Source organism: Melospiza melodia, chromosome 5 (genome assembly GCF_035770615.1).
Source record: "Melospiza melodia melodia isolate bMelMel2 chromosome 5, bMelMel2.pri, whole genome shotgun sequence".
NCBI classification, from domain to species: domain Eukaryota; kingdom Metazoa; phylum Chordata; class Aves; order Passeriformes; family Passerellidae; genus Melospiza; species Melospiza melodia.
The window spans coordinates 96,195,786-96,218,447 of record NC_086198.1 but is presented as its reverse complement, the minus strand read 5'-3'; the positions used below and the strand labels follow the sequence as shown (position 1 = coordinate 96,218,447).

Below are 22,662 nucleotides of genomic sequence, written 5' to 3'. Positions count from 1 at the left end.
GTTGGGTGGGAGTGTTGACCTGCTGGGGGACATGAGGGACCTGCAGAGGGGTCTGGGCAGGATGGATCGGTGAGTCTGGGGTTCAAGAGGGCCAAGTGCCAGGTCCTCCCCCTGGGTCACAGCAGCCCCTGCAGCCCCAGGCTGGGAGCAGTGGGTGGAAAGGACCTGGGGGTTCTGGTCGGGGGGGCTGAACATGAGCCACAGCATTGCCAGGAAGGCCAGTGGCACCCTGGGCTGTGTCAGCAGTGGTGTGGCCAGCAGGACCAGGGCACTGATTGTCCCTCTGTACTCAGCCCTGCGAGGCCACACCTTGGATCCTGTGTTTCTGTGAGCCCCTCGCCGCAAAACAGACATTGAGGTGCTGAAGTGTGTCCAGTTGTTTATCCCGGAGAAAAGGAGGCTGAGGTGAGACCTTACTTACCTTTACACCTACAATTATAAGGTTTAGACTGGATATTGGAAAAAATTTCTTCACAGAAAAGGTTTTCAAGCATTTAAACAGGCTGCCCAGGGCAGTGGTGGATGCACTGTCCTTGGAGATCCTTAAAAAACCTCTAGATGTGGCACTTGGACTATTGTTCAGTGATGGCCTTGGCAGTGTCAGGTTGCACTGCATGATCTTGGAGGTATTTTCCAGTCTAAATGATTCTGTGATGGTTCTGTGTTGCAGTTCCTGTCGTGGTTCCCATGCAGATATTAGATGCATAGCAAGATGCACCTGTATGACAGAATGCAGGGTTCAAACAGCATACTGGTCACACATTGCTGGCTCGGCTTCACAGCATCAGGCTGCATTCCTGAAATTGGGATGGCACTTTTTTTTAGTTCCTGCTCTCATTGTCCAGCAAGTGCTCTTATGGACATTGCAAACATTTGTGCTATTCTAGAAATGTACCTGCTTTCAGCGAAGCTGCTGTGCTTTGAGTAATGCAGTACTGGCTGTTTGATTTGGCTCTGAGACCCCTCAATTCCTTCTTTTGCACAGCAGTCTATCATCTTACTACGACCATTTTATATGGATTTAGTTCAAGGCCTATGTTAGCTTATACATAACTTGGAATAATTGTAAAATGTGAAAAATGTCAAGTATTTTTCAGTTGACTAAAATTTTAAAAGGGTGTTTTTTCTGCCAGCATCTGGAAGTTAGCCAGGTAAAAGCTAACATTCCCACAATGCCTTTTCTGTGGGATAATGGGCAAGTTCAGGGCAGCATTCTTTCTTTCAGTTATATAAACAGACAGTGCTGGCCAAGGCTAAGAAGTGCTGCCGAACATGAAATTGTTGCTGTTTGCCCTTCCAGTTGTTGCTGTTGAAAATGATTAATTTTTTTCTTTATTTCATTATTGTTCATCTCTTCATATTTAAATAACATGGACTCTTCTGCTCTGTTGCCTTTTAAGATCTTGCCCAAGGCAGTGCTGTGTGAAAAATCCGTGCGCTCTGTGGATGATTTCATCCATGGTAGTGGAACGATGTCATCAGTATAAAACTGACTTTCAGAAGGCTCCAAAAAATAGAAAGGTGTTTGTAGAACAGAAGAGATTCTCTGACAATTGATAAAAAGAGGTGAAGGTGTGAGAAGCTGAAGTGACCTTTCATCTTCCTCAGCTTTGTCACTCCTAGTCCTTCCAAAACATAGCAGGAATTAATTGTGAGGGAAGCGTGGAGCTGGGAGTGCAGGTACTGTCAGCCAGCCCCAGCACAGGCAGCTTTTGGTTGCTGCTGCTGTTTCATAACTTCTGTAATATTACACATTGATTGGCATTTATTAAAACACATTTTTCCCTGTTGGAATTCATATCTTTGTACTTCAGGAGTTCCTGAAGAGTTGGCAGGCCACAGTGGTAATTGTGATGTACATGACTTAACACATGGAGTTTAATCAGTTGGGAAAGTCAGCGTCTTGGGCCTGTGTGTAGATTTTTCTTTTTATTATTTTTTTCTATAAGGATCCCACACAGGAATTTACTATATAAGCCTAAAAGCAGTAGTTTTAGGCTTTATACATGTTTATACATGAAGCAAGGTGCAGAAATCCTGGCCCCTCCACACTGAATTGTCATTTTTCAGCTTGCACCAGAGCAGCAGAAATGCAGTCAGTTGGCTATGGCCAGCTTAGGGAAAGTTTGGAGAAAGGTAGTGAGACCTAAAAAATTTCAGGGATGCTGAATGCTTGCTGTATAGTTTTCTGAGCTGTGATGGGAGCATGGGTTTTATTAAAAAAAAAAAAATCTTGGTGACTTAAAAACTTTTCAGCTTAGATCTTTTCTACTAGAATACATACACTTATTGCCCTTGAAGGGCAAAGCTTTTCCTAGAAAAATCAATGCCTGTTTAAAAGGGCAGCAAGCAACACACGTCTAAAAATTCAGTTCTTAGTAAATTCTGAACAGACAGAAGAAGAAAGTCTATGAAACCCTTAATCTTTCATGCTATCTGGATAAGCTGGAACATGGCTGTAGAATTATTTTCTTTCATCTGCTGATGTCATTGAAGTCCCTATGCAGACTGAGGCTCGTAAATGAAACTAAAGTTCATTTTCTGTGAACTTTGCATTTTTCCATGCAGTGTTTAGGCCCATTGTCATGTAACAACCTCTGTGTTCACAGAAATATGAAGTCAGTTGGGTGGATACAAGCACTTGTAATTTTCTATTCCCTACTTATGCAGAAAGCGACAAAACAGTAAAATTCAAATGGACTGAAATGCATCAGTGGTGGTTTTTCCAACTTCCAGTTCTGTAACCATAATTTTTATCTGTTTTAAACCTCTAATGACTTTTAATATGTTTTTAAGTGCTAAATAGGAAGAAAAGCACTGTTGCCTGATAAAATAAAGATGTACTTAGAAACGGCAATTTATTGTCCTGCCTTCAGTTTGTATTCATTTAGAACACAGGGTTTATGGACCTTTTAGTTGGGGTTATTTATTTCTTGAGGTTTAAAGAACATATACTCAAACTGCTGGTTTTATTGAATGTAAATGTCAGTATCTTGGAGCTGGTTATATTTAGATCAGCAGCATTTTTGTCAATTCAGTATTTCTAAGTTTCCTCGCTTAAATTTTAAGTAGAAATTGGCATGTGTGGACTGTATATCCCATGATTTTATTGATGAACTTTATGAACTTCTAGTTTGCTGTAGTACTGTTGGTGGTAGCACAGTTTTATCAGCTGTGAAGCTGAATTTTGCTCATACACATGGAAAAATGTAATTACATCAGATAAATACATGCACAAGGCCGTGTGAGCTGCTCGTGTGCAGATCCATATCTGCTCATTTCTCATCATGTCCCTGATTTTGCAGTGAACACTCAGGTAGCAGCAGCTCTGCTGACTGATTGCAGGACCCCAGTCTGTGAGTGAGGTGCCAAGCGAGGCCTTAAGGACAAAAAATTAAAATCCTTATGAAAGATGTGCACTGAAAGGAACTTGGTGCTTTCACAGGAATTGTACAAATGTTCCCTCCTCCTAAATAGAAGTGTTCTGGATCCTGTTTTTCTTCACTAGAGACTGACAGCTTTTAGAAGTATTGTAATGATGAAGTGCCATTAGGTGCACACCATTCATGTCTTAAATTGCAATTTAATTGTTCTTTGCTATTCTTGTAAAATAGTTGGGTATGGTCAGAATCTTGATTTCCAGCACTTCTCCTTGCTCTTTATTTTCTTGTTGTGTAGGTTATTCATTTTTTTGTTGAATTATATGTCTTTCTGTTATCAGTTGGCATGGAAACAGGGCTCCTTTATAGGCCAGTTGCTTTTAGCATTAATTTGCAGGTACTTGTTTTTGAATGTGAAAATGGAAACTATTTATGTTCCTCATCATTCCCCATCATTAATACATGCATGCTTTCCAATGCAATGTAAATTATCTTGCCTTATGTCTTACAGGGAAAAATGTACCCTTAAAGGAAGAAAAAAATACTGCATCATGTGCGCTGTATTAGAAAGACTGTACTTCATATAAGGGTTTTTATACGTAAAACTTGGCAGAATCAGTGAGACAAAGACTAACACCAAACCTTAGTTTAAGCTCAGAAAGTACCCAACACTTAATAAGACAAAATGACACCACCTAATTTTCATTTCATTAATGTATTTATTGACATTGCTCTTTATTTTTTTATTATTATTGGCAGTGTCCTGTTTGCTTTAAGAGTTCACTGCATTTCACTAGGAAAAAAAGTTAAGCAATTTGCTTTGATCAGGACTGACAAAAGTAAGGGAATAATTACATTGATATTTTGTGATTTTAGTCAATGGAGTTTGAAGTTCCTGAAATACCTCGATACTGGCAAAAGTCACATTTTGGGGCTCTTTTATAGTTATTGGAGCAGTGTTCATGGTGCTGTGATGGTGTCCTGCAGCAGCTGCTGCTTGGAGAAAAAGCAGGTGTGTCACTCATCTTCTCAGAGAGCAGTTAGGCTATTAGTGTTTGCTCACATTTCTAGAGATTTGGAACTATCTAAATAAGTACTCTTAACTATTGGTAACTATCTAATTTCAGATCTGCTACAAGCAGTTGCAGAATTTCTGTTTCCAGTGTAGTTGCTTTCAAGTTCTTTAGGATGAGATTTAATCTCATTCCTAACAGCTCCAGACCTTTGTCTGAAAAGCTTTATACAGATTGGATATGCAGAATAAAAATGAGATTTGAATTCATGCACTTTGGCTCATTCTTCTCCATCCTGTTCCAGGCTTCAGACACTTTGTTTCACTAACCATTTATTAGGGAGTGTGCAAAACAAATAAATTCAATTGGTACTGCTCATAAGTCCATTTTACATGTTTAATAAACAGTCAATTCATCTGGCCTGTTTGGGTGTAGTTCTGAACTGCTTTTGCTTTATTCTGTGAGTTGAAGTACACACTGTTCCATTTCAAAGCCATAAGTCTGTGCAGCATTTAACAAATTTCAGTGAAAGCACTGCAGACCTACAGGTCAGAAATACTTTGTTCATGCCACTTGTCCTGTGTTACAAGTGTCATGGCATTACTCAGCAACCATATTGTTCATTCCCTCTGGACAGTTTAAAAAATGTAACTGTGAAACAAAGCAAACCAATCCCTCTAGGTGCAATCCCCTTATTTTTGCATTTCATATTTTCTTTAGATAACTTTGGTGGAAAAGAAAGATTTAGATTCATGCCAAACTCTTCCACCAAAACTGTTCTTGCAGTTACTTGCCAGTGGTTTTCTTGGAGTTGAGTACAGCAGATGAGGGCTTTTCCCAGCAGTTTACAGAGCAGATTTTTCACTAACCATAATGCAGCTGTGAAAAGAAGTGTCACGCTGGGCCTTGGTGCTTCCTGTGTGACAGTGTCTCATCCTGCAGAGTAAAACCATTCCTTCCTCCCTTCAAGCCCCCACCCTCATTCTCCCAACACATCTGTTCACAAAGAAAATGGGTCCCACCCCAGTCCTGGTGTACTGCAGAGGAACTGGTGACAGGATGTACTAAACTGATTTTCCCCTCGCCATCCCTCCCTGCAGTGCCTGATGGCACTGCTGGCCCAGGAGGGGCTGCAGAGACCCACACTGAGGACAGAACTCCCACTGTTCATTCACTCAATCCCTGTACTGAATTGTAATGTTTCTGCTGTAGATTCAACTCTTCTTTCATATTCTTTCTGGAACCAAACTCTCAGTAACCAGCACAGCCTCTTAGATGTTTTTCATTCTTTAACCAGATGTTGAGTGTGGCTGGTGTCCCTTCTCAAATTCATCTATCCAGAGGTGGGTAGACTACTCACTGAAATCCCATATGGTGGAAAGCTCTTCCACATTCTGCTGTGGGTCCTTGTCAGACCTCCCAGAGAGTTAAGCTACTAGTTATGTTGTCCTTTAAATATTTTTAACATAAAAGTTTAATTATCTTTATGTGAACCATTTAACATAAGCTTTAAGGGATGTATAGCTCTGATTAAATTGAGAATTTTATCTCAGCCTGAGGGTCACATTTCACAATGTATTGTGGTGGTGTAGACTTCCTAAGGAAGTAAGGCTAATTCATTATTCAAAAAACAAAGAGCACAGGTGGAGTTTCTTCTGAAAGCATTAACTTCATTGACCAGCACCTGTTTAATCACTGCTTGAGTGTACCTTATTTTAATCTGGTTTACAGTGCAGATGAAATAAATGGCTCTCACCTGGGCTACTCATGGATGTACAATTTTCATCACAAAGAGTTATTTTTCACATTTCATTTGTTATTCTCAGCACTTGTTTTTCATCTTCCTTTTGTAACTGAGTTGACAATCCCAACCCAGAGGAACAGAATGAATTAAAAGATTGATGAAAATGTTTTAAAAGCTACAGTTTCTTCTGAAATAATTGTTGTGCTGTCAAAGTACCTGCTAAGCAAAAGGAGCATGGCTGTAACCAAAGTTAGGGAGCAGAAGTAGTAACTGCTGGTTTTTTGCTTTTGCAGTGATATACCTGCATGAATTTGGTTTGCTTTATATCCAGAAAATAGGGAAAATAACATGTTATGAATACCTGTTACTCTGCATCAATCCCAAGTTCAAGGATTCAAGCTTCATATTCTTCTGTGATGTTCTGGAAAATAGTCATAATGGTTTCTTGGTTTCTGGGAGTTATCTGATAGCTGTTGTATTGCACTGAGTAAGCTCTCAGCTGTCATTTTCTCCCAGTTTTTCAGAAATCACAGTCAGTAGGAAGCAGTTAAACTCGTTTTCCAGCATCTTTCCCTATGCCTTGTCCACTTTCTGAGCAACCAAATGAGTTTCCAGTTTACTTTGCATGAACTCAGTGATGATTATCTTTGATAAAATTCAAAGTAATGTGTTTCCTGTTGGCTTGCAGAAATAGAGTGTTCCTGCAGCCTTTCAGCATGGTGCTGTTTATCCTGCTACTGCCGTCCCTCCTGTTTCTGGTTTCAAAAACCTAGAAAAATCAGAGTAAGCTTTCTTATTTTGGGATTTTTTTTCTACATCCGATCGAATGGAAACCAGACCAATTTAATTGCTTCTCCAACTGTTGTCAGTCCGTATTTTGTTTCAGAAGAGGTCCATTTTTTATAATTGTCTGTTTCTCAGCAAGTGTGTCGCTGCAGAAGTCTGGGGCTGTCACTGGGAGAGGGGGAGATGGCATTTGTGTGACGCACAGATGTGCCGTGGGCACGTTTGGAAATGTCTCTGCCTGCACATTGGCGGCCACACGAGCTGCAGCAAGTTTGTTTTTGTGCCAAACCACACAGGCTGGAATAAAACTATGGACTGTCATGTTCACTGTATTTACAGAGAAATGTGATAGTGAATGCATTTTCCAAAATGCAAGTGCTTGATCACACCAAAAATCCAGAGTCAGAGAGAGACCGTGGCAAGAAATCCATGTCGAGAGTGATGAGTGCCCTTTCGCCTTAACATTCTCTAACTCTTAATAATGGATTCAGTAATTCCTTTTATAATCCTTCCCCTGGTACTGATGTTTTTTAGCACTGATAAATGTTTTATGCAATTTGCAGAGACAGAACATGATTTGTGCTCTGAAAAATTTATTATTATCTGCAAAGCATTTTAGTGCATGTGAATGGACCGTTTTCAAGTTGAAAATGGTTAAACTGCAGAGACTAAAAGAAACTATAAACCCTAGTAAAAAAAATGCAAATGTAGGTCATTTTTAACCACTTCTGACTTTTCACCATCAGAAAGATCTTTAAATGTTCAAAAACCTTCCCTAAACCCCTTCAGTATGTGGTATGTGTGGGAAGAAATATTTTGCTTCACTCATCAAGTCATGGAAATAGCTCCCAATTTGAACTGTTTTTCTGTGCAGCTTTAACTGTTGAGACCAGAGCCTTTGTAATTGAAACTCAGATTTGTACTTGAAGAACAGCTCAGTAGAACAGCTCTCTTACATCATTGCTTTGGTTATATTATGATTAAATGTAACATGATAACATAAACCCGGCTTTGGCCTTAAACTGCCTGTTGTATTTGGCACTTGGACTGTTGTTACTGGCTGGTTCTCAGTGAGCTTGTCATTTTTTATACATCCTGTTTGCTTACCTTCAAAATGAGTATCTTTTCAGAAAAAGCTATTTATTTAACTTTGATTATTTAAGCTGCAGAGGACCCTGGATGGGAGGTGCAGGATTTTGATTTCACTATAGTCCAAATTTGCTCAGTTTTACTACTACACTGTTCTCTAGTTTGTAATCATCATCAGCCATTTTCATAATATTGGCAGAGGACAGGTCAGGGGCTGTGGGAGGATCCAGAAAGGGAGAGAGAAAAAAGCTTTAAGGAGCCCTTTGCAAAGGTTCAGCGTTTGTTAGAGTTGCTTTGCTTTTCAGAGGAACATAATGGAGTGTAACTGGAGGGATTTTATTATCCCTATTTACCAGAATCCTTACTACTGTGTTGAATTGTCCTGTTTAAATATGCTCATTTTAGCAGTCTGGACTATGTATTTGTGTGTATATAGATATATGTATATTTGTTTTTTAAAGTTTTTAGCTGTCTGCCTTAAAGTTTCCAGCTTTCCTCCCTTCTCCCATGCCTAAACACGTCACAGTATTTTTTTTGTTGTTGTGGTTGTTGTTTCACTGTAAAGATTGCTGACACACAGCATCATGATGTTCAGCTGAGAGGATCATGTATCACGTTTGATGCTTTCCCAAAATAAAAAACAAAAGTTAAGGAGTTACAAAGAACTTGGCCAGTGTTCAATATGTAAAACATTTCCATACTGTTATTTTTAGTGTCATCTGAGTGTGTTCTCCTGACCTTAAGAAAGAAATAAACCTTGTGGAAATGATTTGGTTATCCAAGGCCCCACGCTTGCTTATCTTCAGATTTTTGATAAGGAAAATAAGGAGTGTCTCAGGTAATAGTTTAACGTTCTTGGGTCAAAGTACAGTTGTGCTGTTGGAGAAATTGCTTTTGGTGTTTGGGATCAGAATAAAGGAAGCCTTTGATGTTGGCTCCACTTGGATTATTTGGTTTCTTTCTCAGAGACAGACTCCTGTACAGCATCTAAAATATGAGAAAAACACAGAGTGTAGCCATTAATACAGGCTACATTTAGAAATTTTATGTTGTAATAAATTCTTGGCAGTGTCTTTAAAACATAATGTGAAATTAATACTCTGAAAGCAGTTGTAATGACAAAGCTAAAAAGCGGTGTTTTCTCTCAAAGAATATTTCCAGCTCAGGCTGTGGTGTAAAGCAAAACAAACAAAAACCCAAACCTGCTGGAATAAAATAACTTGCTAGAAGAGTAACATTATTGATGAGAAGAAAAAAAATTCGTTCTCTTCTTTTTTCCTTCATAGTTCAAATGCATATGTCCTGGGCACATCTAAACTCATTCCTTGAGGGAATTACATTTTAAATTAACACTGTGTGGCTGTTGAACTTTTATCAAAACTACAGCCCAGATGCTAGTTCTGATAACTCGATTTGAAATGGAAAGGCATGGTTGCATGCTGTCTGTTGAGTACATGGGCAGAGGAGTGAGGATAAGGGCCACTGATGCACTTCCTGTGCAGCACAGCCCTCCTTTGCCAGCCTGGTCTGCTCTGGTGTTGTTTATCCTCAGGATTGCTCTGAAAGTCTCCAGGAGCGCTTCTTCCGTGGCAGGGGTTTCAGTAAGTCTTGGCATGGTCTGTATTGTTACTGGAAAGGCTCAGGGAGTTAATCATTCTGCTCCTACTGCAATTGTTGAAACAGATTGTTTTTCCAGTTTCTGCCAGCAGGAATTTTCTGCCTTTTTTTTTTTAAAGTCACACCCACCCACCAATAAAATTTATGGTCTGAAATATAAGGCCAGTTGTATTTTAAGCCAGGCTTTGGGAGCTCGTTAGGGTGGGTTAACCTCCAGATGCCATGATCAGCCAGCTCCATGGTCACTGTCCTGGGGAAGGGGAAAGGGGAGGCATATTCTGATATAAACCCAGCTTATGGTGCTTTGTGGGGATGTCTGTAATGCAGGCTTGGCTCATGCCTTCAGCTCTGCGTTTTGGACAAGCTGCCCCATCAGTAACTGGAGATTGATGTCCATAGCTGTGGGCAGATGTGGCTGCTGAGAGTTACAACTCTCAAGTTTGTTGGGTCTTAATTTGCAGGTCCCATCCCCAAGTTCACTGCAGTGATTCCTGTAAGGCACCAAGCAGTTTTTTGTGGCTTTTGTCACAGTGTGTGTGGACTGTAAAACCTGTGGGATAACTAACAGGAGCTGGCAGCCTTAGCCAGCATTTCTCAGAAGCTGAGATTGATGTGAGTGAACTCAGCTAGCACAGCTCCACTGTTGCCAATTTATTTATCCTCCCCCTTCTTTCACTTATTACTTAATAAAGCTGGAAATATTTGAAACAGATAAAGACTCACTGTTCACAGGCACTGAGATGTTGCACATCCAAGGAGAGCTCAGTCCTTGATGATGTTTTGCCTTTCTCTGGAGTTTGCTTTCATGTATCTGTTACTTGAAAACAACACTGCTGCAACGTTGCTTTTAATGTGTGTTTTATTGCAGATACTTAGACTTTGTGTGTTTGGTACTTGATATAGTTGTTACTGAATATTGTCATTTGTTTTGCTTTTTAAATGGTGGTGGGAAATTAAAACATTTTACCATAGTTCATAGTGCTGTTACTGCTTGTTTATTTTACATTAAATAGGTGTGATTCATACTGTTTTCAGTCTTATTTTGAAGAGTATTAGTTAAGATTAGGCATATCTTTACAGCATACTCCAAATATGTAATTTGAGTAATTTTTTGACAGATGTGAAATACTTCCAGTCTGAAGTACATGTGTAATATAAAATGTTGCCAGATTATTTTGTTTCTCCTTAATGGAACATTATTTCTGATCAAAGGCTTTCAAGATGTGCCTTGTGGGATGTTTGTGTTTTTGTACCCTGACAGGCACTTAAGATTTTGTGTGCGCACTGACAGATATTAGACAAATAAGAGCAAAATTACTAGATAAAAACAAAAACAAAAACCACTGGTTAGGGATCACTATTAAAAACCACAGCTAAGCCCCATGTCCTCATGACTGTCAGAATAATGCCCTGAGAATGGCAAGTTTACCTGCAGTGCGAGTATGGAACAGGAATGAGGAATCATGATTCAGGTTCTAGCAGCAGCAGGGAAATGCAGAATGTCCTAAACAGAAGTCATTGGCTTGTTTTGTTGTGATTGTACCAAAAGGGCAAATCAGGCAAGAGAGCTGTCTCACATAGTTTGTGCTGAGGCTGTTGTGCTGCGTGCTGGGGTGATTGCCTGGGTGCCCAGGCTCTTTCTCCCGGGCAGTGCAATAATGAAGTGCAGTGTGCACAGATGCACCCATGGAGGGCTGTGGGCTGGCTGTAATTACACAGTGCTGGTGCTGGTGTACAGCCAGTGTCAGGGAGGGAGCTGGGAGTGTCTGCAGAGCTCTGGGTGCTTTTCAGCCTTCACACTTAACAGGAGGGTACAGCTGGGTGTGACTGCTCTGCACATCGCTGGGTCAACACAGCACAGGAAACCACTTGTATTTTTCTTGGTCTCCTGCAAATTCAAAAGAAAAGAGGGAAGATGACTTGTTCTTACTGAGTTCAGGTAAATAAAAAGCACAGATAGCAGCAGAATCCATCCACTGTGTGCTTCCAGTAAAGTCCCAGTGTGCTCAGCATTACCCTCTGAGCCCTGGGGCCTTCCCCGGGGGCTGCACATGAGCTTTCAGTGCAGCTTCTGCTCACTTTGCTTTTGCATGTGCCCTGTGAGGTCCATCTTGTTGCTTTCAAAATCAGTTTGGGATTGTTCCTCTCGATTTTAATATGCCTTGCAGCAGGTTCCTAAATTCTTAAGAAATATACTTAGAAGCATTAAATGAGATGAGAAAAGAAGGAAATTAAATTTAATCTGCTACATAATTCAGTCTTCTGAGGGTGGCTGTCACTGTTTTGTCCCTTGTTGTGTTCTTTATTTTAAAGTATTCTCCCCTGTGCCTCCCTCCAATCCTGCATCCCAATTCATAGGAAATTGCATCCTGCTCATCTTGAAGGCAGCAGCAAAAAGTGTTGGCTCAGATTCTGGTGGAATCATGAAATTTTTGTGTTGCATATTCAGCATCTAAATATGCTGAATATCACAATACTGAAGGATGATAAATGTTCTTTTTTTTTTCTTTGCATCCTTTTCTCTGATCCTTGTACCTGAGTTGTATTTTAAACTTCTAATTGACTGCTCTTAGAGTTTTGCTATACCTTGAATCTCAATATCTTGAACTTGAGTTCATGGTGCACAAAACAATGAGCCTGCCAAAAGAGTCCAAGATGTAAAAATGCATGATAGGTCAGAAACCTTAAAATACGATTTTTAAGTATGGGGTTTCTAGGAATTTTAATGGTGCATATTGGCAAATGTAATTCATAACAGCTTCTGTGTTCATGTTATGAGGAGGATATTTTTTGTTTGTTTTGACAATTCATTCTTTCCTTGAATTAATATTAGCATTTATTTTTGAAAATAATGCAAATTTTTTGTGAGGGTTTATGGTAAATAAGTGACAGCTCTCACTGAATTTACACCTAGGTAAGAATATAAAATAAAGGTAAATGCCAAAGGGGTTAGTCTCATTATACATGTGCAAGACTATAAATTAGTTGAATGTCCAACCTGTCATTTTCAGGTCTTGTTTCTGTAAATATTGATGAGGTTTTCCAGTAGTTTGCATTTTGTAAAAAAAGTAAATAATTTTGATGTTTTACAATGTATAAAGGAAGTTTTTACCACAAATTCTTTGAAAAGGAGGATATTGTCAAGGGATTTTTCTTCCTTATTTAATCTTTGCACTTGTAAGAATCCCCAGTGACAGGAAAACTCTCTTGCCAGGCTGCTCTCCTCCATTTCATGTTCCTGTTGGTTTGTGATTATAGGGTTATTGATAAGTGTTGTGCTTTTTGGCATTGATGTATTTTTCAGAAAAAAAGAATTGAAGCATTTGTTTTGAAAAAAGAAAAACACATTTAAAGAATTACATGGACTTTGCAAACAGATTTAAAGAAATGAAAGGTAGGTCAAGTTTTGGGCCTACAAATCTGACAGTGTCCTTTACTTTTAACATGTGCGCCTCATATGAGACACTCCTCAGCCTAATCATGTCAAGTTAATCAGCAGTAGAAAAATGTGAAAATTACGTTGTTATTAATTTTGATAGCTTTGCATTGTAGTACATTTTCTGATGTCAGTAAACCATGGCAGACTACTTTGAGATCTCCGGTATTTGGGCAAAGTGATTGCTTCAATTACTGTCAGTTTGTACCATAAAAAGTTGTTTTTATGAAAAGTTTGAAACACATTTAGCAGCCTGGATTATGTCAGGGAGAGCTTTCTTACCCTGCAGTGCTGTGTGCCAATGACATTGGCTTCTTGCCCCTTGGAGGGTAGCACAAACAATGCTTGAGGAGCAGGAGATGCTGGTTGGGTTTGGGAGGGAGGAGGACACTGCCCTGCTTAGGTGGCTTCCTCCCAGTTTAAGAAAATCTTGTGCTGAGGTTGGGCTGATCACCTTTAAGTCCCCGTGCCCTCAAATGTGTGGAGGTAAAATAATTCACAGCCCTCCCACTCCTGTTTGGTTACAAAGCTGCATGGTGGGCTCGTCAATCCCCTGTTTCTGGGACCCACAGTCAGTTGTGCACATGGCTGGCCTCCTCTCAGGTTCTGCAGCTGAAAACTGCTTTTTCAATTCCCCCGTTTATTTCCATAAGAGCTGGACTAGAATAAGGTTTTGATAGGTTTTTTCCAGGCTGCAGCTGTGCAGAGGCACTGTGCTGTGAGCCACATGTGGATAGCTGCTGCCTGAGGACAGCTGCTCTGTCTGTCCCTGCACCTTATACCCGGAATGAATTTAGAAAAACCCAGCAGCCACTGGCACAGTAGCTGTTAGTGGGATAAGAGCTTCCCCACCAGATTTGTTCCACATGGGGGCAGGGCAGAAACCCCAGACTAACAGCTGGATTAGAGCTGTTGGGAAAGGGCTAGGTTTGTTCTTTAATACATTTAGATAACCTTAAGGGCCTGACTTACACCCAGCTAAACCATCAAGTTCAGAGTTAAGGCTTCTCACTCCATCTCTGGTGCCCACTGGAGGGCTTGGCCCTCCAGCAGGGGCATTTTGGAGATCACACACTGTCCCTGGATCCCTGCCCGCCCAGGCAAAGCCTTGGCCATGGGAGTGGTGCCCACCAGTGCAGGTAGGTGTATGTTCAGTACACCTGCTGTCCTGAGCAAGGTGCAGTGTGTGTTAACACTCCACTGCTTTCCCCGCAATGTTCATGGCCAGTGGCAGCACAGCAGGTGTGGTGGAAAGCCAGCAGCCATAGGGGGAAGGGTACAGATGCAGTGAGAAGCTTTAATTTTGAGTTTCCTGCCTTCTGTGAGCACGAGTCAGACCCTTAACGTTGTTTTAATGTATTGTTTGTGTTTAATTTTTAGTAAAAATTTGAACACCATCCAGGCTACAGAGGTTGCAGTGGATAAGAAGTATAAAAGCTTTGGTTCAAGATTACAGGAGGCTGCAAGAAAAATTAAAGACATGGAAATGAGGATGGAATGACAGGCTGCTATTTTGCCTCAGAATACTGAAGATTGTAAAGCATTGAGAAATCGAATTCATGATCCTGGAAATCAAGCTCAGATTAAGAAATGTCAGGTTGGTAGGGGTTCCTGAAAGTCTTGAGTTAGGATAAACTAAGATTGTTTTCCCATAACAAAGGTTATAGGATGTGGGGGTGGTGGTATAATTTGTGTTATCTGTGTAATGTAAAGTGCTATACCATAATACTTTTAAATAAGCCAGCTAAGTGAAATTATTTTTTTAAATCAGTTTTACATTTGTCGTGTTGAATGTCACTTCTGACCACTTTGCAGTTACTTCTCTCTGGCACAGAGCTGCATTATTCACTGTAAATGCAGGCATGGAAAACATGGAAAACACTGTCCTTAAATCCACATTGCTCTTAAATCCACATTGCTCTTAAATCCACATTGCTTCCTGCTGCCTCTTCAAGGTCTCCTGAAGAGCCAAAGGCGCAGTGCAGTGTGACATTCCCAGATGAAAACCAGGCAGAATGTATCCAAATGCTGGAAGAGGAACCTTTTTGTTGCACAGGTTCTGATTCATAGCGAAGCCACGTCTTCCCAAATGGGGACTTTACGTAGGGACTGCCGCTGGGATGAAGTTCCTGGAAGTAAACTGAAGTGGGAATTACTGCCTGCCATTCAGGGGCAGGAGATTTAGGCACCAAGATTGTGCAACAGGAAGTCTGTGCTGAAGTTCAGAAGGGATTTTAGCAAGCAAAGGTTTGTAGGGTTTTTGTGGTCAGGGTCACTGGATGTATTTGAGTTCTGGGGATTCTTAACAAAGCCTTGAAATTTCTCAGGGAGGGTTCCTCCTCCTGGGGTTTTTCTGACTCTGTTCCTGTGCTTTGGGGCTTGCCCTGGCATTCCCCTTAGCACCAGTGTTGCACAAGCAACTTGGTGGAAATCTTAGCTATACTGGTGTGAGGGGAAAACCAGACCACGCCTTTATGTGTTTTAGAGAAATCATTATCTGAAAGGGCTCTGTTTAGTGCTTTTGCATGTGCACTGTGAAGTCCACATGCAAAAGCACTGAAGTTAGTGCTGTAACATTTCATGATTTTTTGAGCTAGCCCTGGTCAGAAAAGTGTTTCTTTGAAGTGAGAGTTTTTAATCTCACCTACTTTTTAAAGTTTGGACTCTGTGCTCTGACAGAGGTGCTTTAGTTGTAGCTCTGAGGGAATCACCTGTGCCATATTTTTCCTCATTCATCTGCAACAAATTTAGTATCAAAGTTCTTAGCTTTTAAAATTTTATTTTAGCTAGCATTCAGACTTGTTATTGAATTTCTGGCTTTGCTGTACTGACAGCAAGATCATGACATTTCAGTTGTTGAGTAAGCACAGTCACTCTAAGCAAAATGAAGAGGTCTTGCGATGTCATTTTTGCATTTGTTTCTAGACATAATTGCATTTTATTAATGCTGTTATATATACTGTTTTTTAAAAAAAGTGAGCAAGTCTATAACATGCTTTATCCTAGGATGTATTTAAGTATATTTAATGTGGAGTTTTATAATTAAATCCCCATTAAAGGATAGAATTGTTCCATTAATACCTTAAGTATTTTTATGTTGTACATTCTAGTGTTTGTCTCCTGTACCCCATTACTGGTATGTAGTTTATTTACTAAAAATGTCTATATGAGGGTTATGTGGCCATTTTTGGTTCAAACAAGTATCAATAATAAGCTATCAAGCTGCACAGTTTTTTTTAATAATTACGTATTAATGTCTCCCATTTAGTTTTGGTGGCTGAATATTACTGAAATAATGTGTACCAGAAGCATTTCTAAGCTCACCTATCATAGTACAGGTTAGGAGTGGGTGTTTTTGCAACTGTGTAATTGCCATAACAAACTTTGTTTGTTCCCATCTGAAAAATGGTGATAGTACTGCAGAGTCAGTCAGTCCATGCTGTCATCAGGGGTGGGGAGGTGCTGGGAGTAGAGCAGAAAAGAACCAAGTGTAGTGACCGCTTTTCTCATGTCTTCGGGTATAAAAACTGAACAGGTGAAGAGCTGCAATGCCAGAGTGCAGTGGCACTGGGCTGTCCTGAGCTGCTGGGTTCACCCAGGCAGTGAGAGGGACCCTGGAGCTGTCCCAGGGGAGCTCATACGCTCCTTGTGTTGACTTGTGAAAATCTCTCTTCCCAGCAGCTGGTTTTCTTCATCACATACTTGTATGGCCGGGACTCTGCTGATTTTCCATCCACTTGAAATGCAGATACTAGTCTTTCAGGACTTGCTTTCTGACACAGGCTGGGATTTAAGATGCAGGGATTGCTTGTAGGAGTTAACTGGGGCACCTCAGTCATTTGCATTGCTGTTGGACCAACTTGGATTAACAAGAAAATAAGCAATGTTTTAAAATTGACACTGCAACAAAAATATCTGTTGAAATTTTTATACAAGAAATAACTAGCCTGATTCACTTTGTAGTGCTTAAAACTTCTTATTCTAAAAGAGGAAAAAATGTACTTTGTTCTTTGTTTTGTTTTTCATTATCTCTTCAGGAAGTCTTTTTTCCCACCCATGCTCAACTACTTTCTGTAAATGCAATGGTTTAATATTATTCCCTTGAGTACTTCTATGTATTTATAGCATCTGTATTGTTAAAGAGATGCTCTCTAAATATCTTACGGATTATTTTTCATTTCCAGACTCTGTAAGGAGGATGTAAATTAAATCTTCAGTTTGGACTGATTGTCCTTCTCCCAGATACTTGACATGAATTTGTTTGTCACTCCATGGTGTTCGGAGTGTGACATTGATTTAGGGAGGGACATTTTTTTCCTGTTTTGTAAGAGTTTTCAGTGGTGGATTAAGTATGACATGTTTGACCAAGCTCTATAGAACTGTTTGGTAAAACTTTTTAAGCCTAAGCAGACCTACATAGATCAGCAATTTTGCCTGTAAACTTGGACACTGGATCCTCAGTAAATGGAAAATTTTGCTGCTGTAGGCTTTTTAAAGTTAAATTTTAGTCTCAGCAGAATCATCATTATATATGTAAATTGAATACTCAAATCCTCACTGAGTTGCTTATTATATTCCATAAGCTCCACTCTTCATGCAAGCCTGGGCAAGATACTTCTCACTCTTTCTAGAGCTCACAAAGGTGTGGAATCCAGTCAAAACCCAAAGGTTGAACAAGGTTGCAGAGACACTGATTAGTACAGTGAGAAGTATCTTTAAAAAACAAGTATTCCCTCAGTGATTTTGTCCATCTTTCAAAGTTCAGCCTTCTGAACCTCCATGGAATTTCCTCATAAGGTCTTCTATGCTCGGTTGACAGCTGAGTATAAACTTGTTCCTGTTTTGTTAGCTTCAGTCCTTGAAATCTTTTTCTGCCATCAGAATAAAGCAGAGTAGCTGTAACCTATCTGCAATGGCATTTGCACGGCCTGAGTAACAAGATTGTGTGTTTGTCTGCAGGCATTCGACCTCCGATCATGAACGGGCCCATGCACCCGCGCCCCTTGGTCGCGCTGCTGGACGGCAGGGACTGCACTGTGGAAATGCCTATTCTGAAGGATGTCGCCACTGTGGCGTTTTGTGATGCTCAGTCTACACAGGAAATTCATGAAAAGGTAATGTTGAGGAGGCACAGCTGAGGTGTTCTAGGAAATGCAGGTATTGTAGTGATTTGGAGCAGTGTGTGTCAGCTGTGGTGCGTTACTGCAGTGTCTGTGGTGAGCTGTGCTGTGGTGGGTTGGATGGTGTCCCTCTGCCTCCCTACTGAATTAAATTCATGGACAGAGTCACTTCTGGGCAAAATACTACTACGTGGTACCTTGAAATGCTCCTTGGAAACATTTCTGTTGCTCAGCCTTTTCCTGGAAAGACAGACCACAAGTATTGGATTGTCTGTGTGGGTAACTTTGGTTTCTCTGTCTAGCCAAGGAATTGTGCAGGTTGGGTTAGGCAGCCTTGTGCACTGAGAAATGTCACTGGAAGAGAGTTTCAAAACAAATACTAACCCAAAATTTGCATGGAAAATGTGGTGAATGTTAACCTAACTTGAGAACATATGCAAGGAATTGAAAAATTGTCTTCATTTATAATGGATCTGCAGAGATAATGGTTGTTGAGATTTTTAATAAAATAAAACTTAATTTATGAAGTTCAAAGACAATGTATATTTTTTTAATTTAGAGGAAACTCGAGCTTTTTTCCCAATTCCTTTTTATTTTACTCTATATCAAGAATTCAAGAATTAAAATGTGATAGAATGCCTTTTTTTTCTGTGATTTCTGTATAATCATGTTGAGAAGTTGCTTTTTTTTTTCTGTTTTCCTCTCTCACACCACTGTTAGGAGTTAATACATGGATTCCATTTACAAAAACTACATGACACATGAAGAATAAGTAATATAAATGCTGTTCTATTAGTAGCTAAGAGCAGTCTGCTCTTGAGGTGAACACTGTACCATTGGCTGCTCCACCACCTGTATAGTTTTATGATTAGCTTACTAAAGTCAACATCATTTACTCTGGTGCATCAAAACTGGGTAATTCCTGTGTGCTATGAGTGCCTTGCAAAAATCCAGTGGATATTTTCTGTTAGCAGTGGTGTGTAATAAATGAACTTTTCACATCCCGACATTGTGTCTCTCTCAAATTGCAGGTTTGGAAAAGTATTTGAATAACTCATAAGTGACATAGGTAATCTGTTGCTGATCTTCACAAAACTTCTGAATTGAGGGGATTATACTAAAGCTTGCATCTTTTGATTTTTATGATACAAAAATAATTAATTCTCAATGATCTCAGTAATACATCAGGAAAAAATACTTTCACTACCTATCACTACAATGCCATAATACAGATTTTCACTTGCCTAAAGGGTGAGACAGTCCTAAAACATTTGGACCTGCGAGGTAATAAATTTCTACAACAAAAGTCACAAACCAGAATTCATTATCATACTGTTGTTTTCCTTTAACATAGGCTGAAAGAGCAGTTTTATGGAGTGTTAAGCACTGTTCACTTATGTGGGAAAAGTGTTCACTGTTCATCTGCAGTGGAAAATGACTACTTTTCACCTATCTTTAGAGGAATATTTGTATTTTAGTACTGTTTGCATAATACATTATTTGGGAATGGTGCTTTGCTAAATACAAAATTGTTTTCACAAAAGGTTTTAAAATTAAGAGTTGCATATTTAAAGCAGGATCAAAACTGTTAATGTATTTCGGAATGCACGTTTGTGGCCATACTAATGATGTTGCCCTGTTAGCTGAAATACAGGTTTTGATAATATAGATACTGAATCCATAGGCTAGCAGATAGAGATATATTTAATGTGAAGTTGCAGGGAGTAGGCCAGAGGCTGGGGAGTTTAGAATGGGGTCAGAAGGGTGATTGACACTGTTTGATACTCTTGGGTGGGTGACTATACTGGGATGGGGGAAAGACATGAGCCGAGGATCAGACTGGGAGGGAAGCAGTGAAAGGCAGCAGGAGGATCTCAGGGAAAGGAGGAACCCATGTTAACTCAGCTTGCACAGTTGTGGAGCCTTGACCACAGGGGGGTGAGGGGTCAGAGTTTGAGAAAGGAACATTTCGGAACGCGCAGAAGCGATTTCTGCTGGTCATGAGAGTTTCAGGGACAGGACCTGCTTTAAAATACTGTGATTTCAGTTTTTCAAGGAAACAGAGTAGAAAGGAGAATTTATAGCTTGTGAGACAGCAAAGTACAAGCCAAGTAGTTTTTCACAGAGGAGCAAGCAGGCTGAGGGATTTTAACACAAAAAGAAAGGTGGAAAAGAAGCAAGGATTTCAATGCCCTTTCTGTGCAGGGTCAGGAGCAGGATTTTAGCAAATACCTTTCTCTGTGTGCTCATTCAAGAAAGTTTTCTCCAGCTGGGTAACTGAGTTGCAGTTCTGTAGCAACTCCCTTCTGCCAAGAGTTGATTTGCCAATCACTTCCTATGGCTGAGGAGATTAACTGTGGAAAATAAGTAACAAGTTGTAAAGTTGCAAATAAGTAATAACGTGTAGTAGAACTGTGCCTCATCTCAGGTCAAAGCATTTGTTCCCCATTCCACTGCTTTGGTAAACAACTTGGATGATGAAGATACATTTCCCTCCTTCTGAAAAATCGGGCTGCCGGTGCTTAAATGAATACTGACATTTACTGAGAGTGACCCAATGTTTTGAAATAACTTTGTAGTTAGGGTCATTTATTATGCTTCAGAAATTTACTTTGAAATAACTTTGTAGTTAGGGTCATTTATTATGCTTCAGAAATTTACTCATGTCTAAGGTTTGACTGGTATTTGGTTTCACTCCTTGTTTCCCGTTCTGCCTAGAAAAAGCAGTTTATTTTTGAGCCAGTCTGCAGGGCTGCAATAGATGTTTTTATCCCTTAACCCCTGAGTTCTGTTTTATTGTAGATGTTGCATGTGGCTGTGTGAAGTTGAGCATTACGTTTGTCAAACTTACGGCAAAACTGGGAGTTCGGTTCATTGCATCCTATCAGAAAACTTCTGTCATTTAGGGTAAAAATATTTAAGATTTCAGTGTTCAAATTTCTTACTGGAGATTGCATTACTGTCTATAAAAGTTACTCACTGCTGTTAAATTGGCTTTTATTTTACAATTAATGATGTGTAAATAAGTTCTCTCAGTAACTATCTAAGACTGCTTCCAAGTGTACACAGTGTTTTGGTTTGTTCTGCCAAAAATACAGTTGTTCATCCAAAAAAATTATTTAAAAACACTTAGCTTGCTTCCATCCTCATTCCAGGTCAACTTTCTTTTTTCCCTACCTCATGCTCCGTTGTCTGTTTGCCTCTTTTTCCCAATCCCTCTTAGTTTCAGTGCCATTCACAGTTTGCTGCTTTTCCTGGCTCCTTGGCAGCCTACCCAGCACTCTGATTCCTGCAGTATTGCTGCTCTTTTCCACTTCTCTACCTTTAAAGGCATAACAGACTCAAGCATACCCTTGAGGTCTTTGTGTTGCCCAGGATTTTTTTGAGTTCATGTTCTTTGCTTTTTGGGCTTTGCTGTGTGCTCTGTGACATGGAAGTGCTGTGTAGATCAAGAGGGATAAATATAAACAATCTGCAAGGGCTGGTAATAGGCATTTCAACCAAGGAGAGAGAAAATAGTGATTCTTGCAAACCCAGATGAAAAGACAGGAAGCACAACTGATTAGGAATGGTCTTTAAAACAAAATGTACAGGCTGGAAAGAAGTCAAGAGTTTATTTGAGGCTGATACATTTTTCCATTTTCTTTTTTCTGTAATTATGTACTTTGCTACATCTTGTTGCAAATCAGGTAGAAGAAAAAAAGTGTGTGGTTGATGGGGTTTACAGCTTCAAGCATTTACCCAGCTGACCAGAACATTGATGGAAGCAGTGAGGAGTCCTTGGACCAGTCTGTTGGGTAAACCCTGGCCTTGTCAGAGAGATTGGGGTACAGTGTGTCAGATCCTCTGACTCCTGTTTTCTGAGCCCAACATGGAATAATTTTCAAAAGGATATACTGCATTTCCATATTTGTAGTTCTAAGTTTAAAAAACTTTAAATCTGAACTTCCTGTTTAACAGAACTTGAAATTTTTCAGTCACACTTTGACATAGGAATTAAATATAGAAACAATTCTATGGCAGTTTTATCAAAGAGCATTTCAAAGAGGAGCTGAAAAGTGACAAATGTTTTGAAACTGATGCAGACAAATTCAGGATGGTGCTGTTGTTCACCTCTTTGATTTGTCCCTGTTACAGCAGTGGTTAAGTGAGATAATTTTTCAAGCTTCCAATTCTTTGTTTAGCAGTAAAGCTTGTGTTTACACCATCAGTGCTGTTTATATTCATGATGCAGATGAAGCATTTAAATTTTCCATCAGATTTAAATTCTCAAAGAACACAGATTGAAAGGAAGCAGCCTTGTTCTAAACAGTAAGGTCTGGTTGGGAGTAAGTTGTCACCTCGAGGCTGATCCGAAACCTTGTAAATGTCCCAAAACTGAATGAGCTTTGGATCAGACTCCTTATGAAGGACTTGGAAAAAACTGGGTGGAGTTGTCACCAGTGGCTTCCATAACTCCATAATATCCTTTGGTGTG

General features: G+C 39.9%; 1 protein-coding gene across 8 annotated transcripts in view; it reads left to right on the top strand.

Moving 5' to 3' along the window:
* The window catches only part of CTBP1 (C-terminal binding protein 1), a 237,609-nt gene that overhangs the window by 181,765 nt on the left and 33,182 nt on the right, over positions 1-22,662 (top strand). For 5 of the 8 annotated variants that reach the window (XM_063157939.1, XM_063157940.1, XM_063157938.1 and 2 more), the window contains one exon: positions 18,025-18,179. In XM_063157939.1, coding sequence (XP_063014009.1) covers positions 18,025-18,179 — 155 coding nt within the window. Of the gene's footprint in view, positions 1-304; positions 406-12,933; positions 13,024-14,445; positions 14,663-18,024; positions 18,180-22,662 lie in introns of those variants that run through there. The other 3 variants (XM_063157942.1, XM_063157943.1, XM_063157945.1) reach the window with 3 other exon arrangements.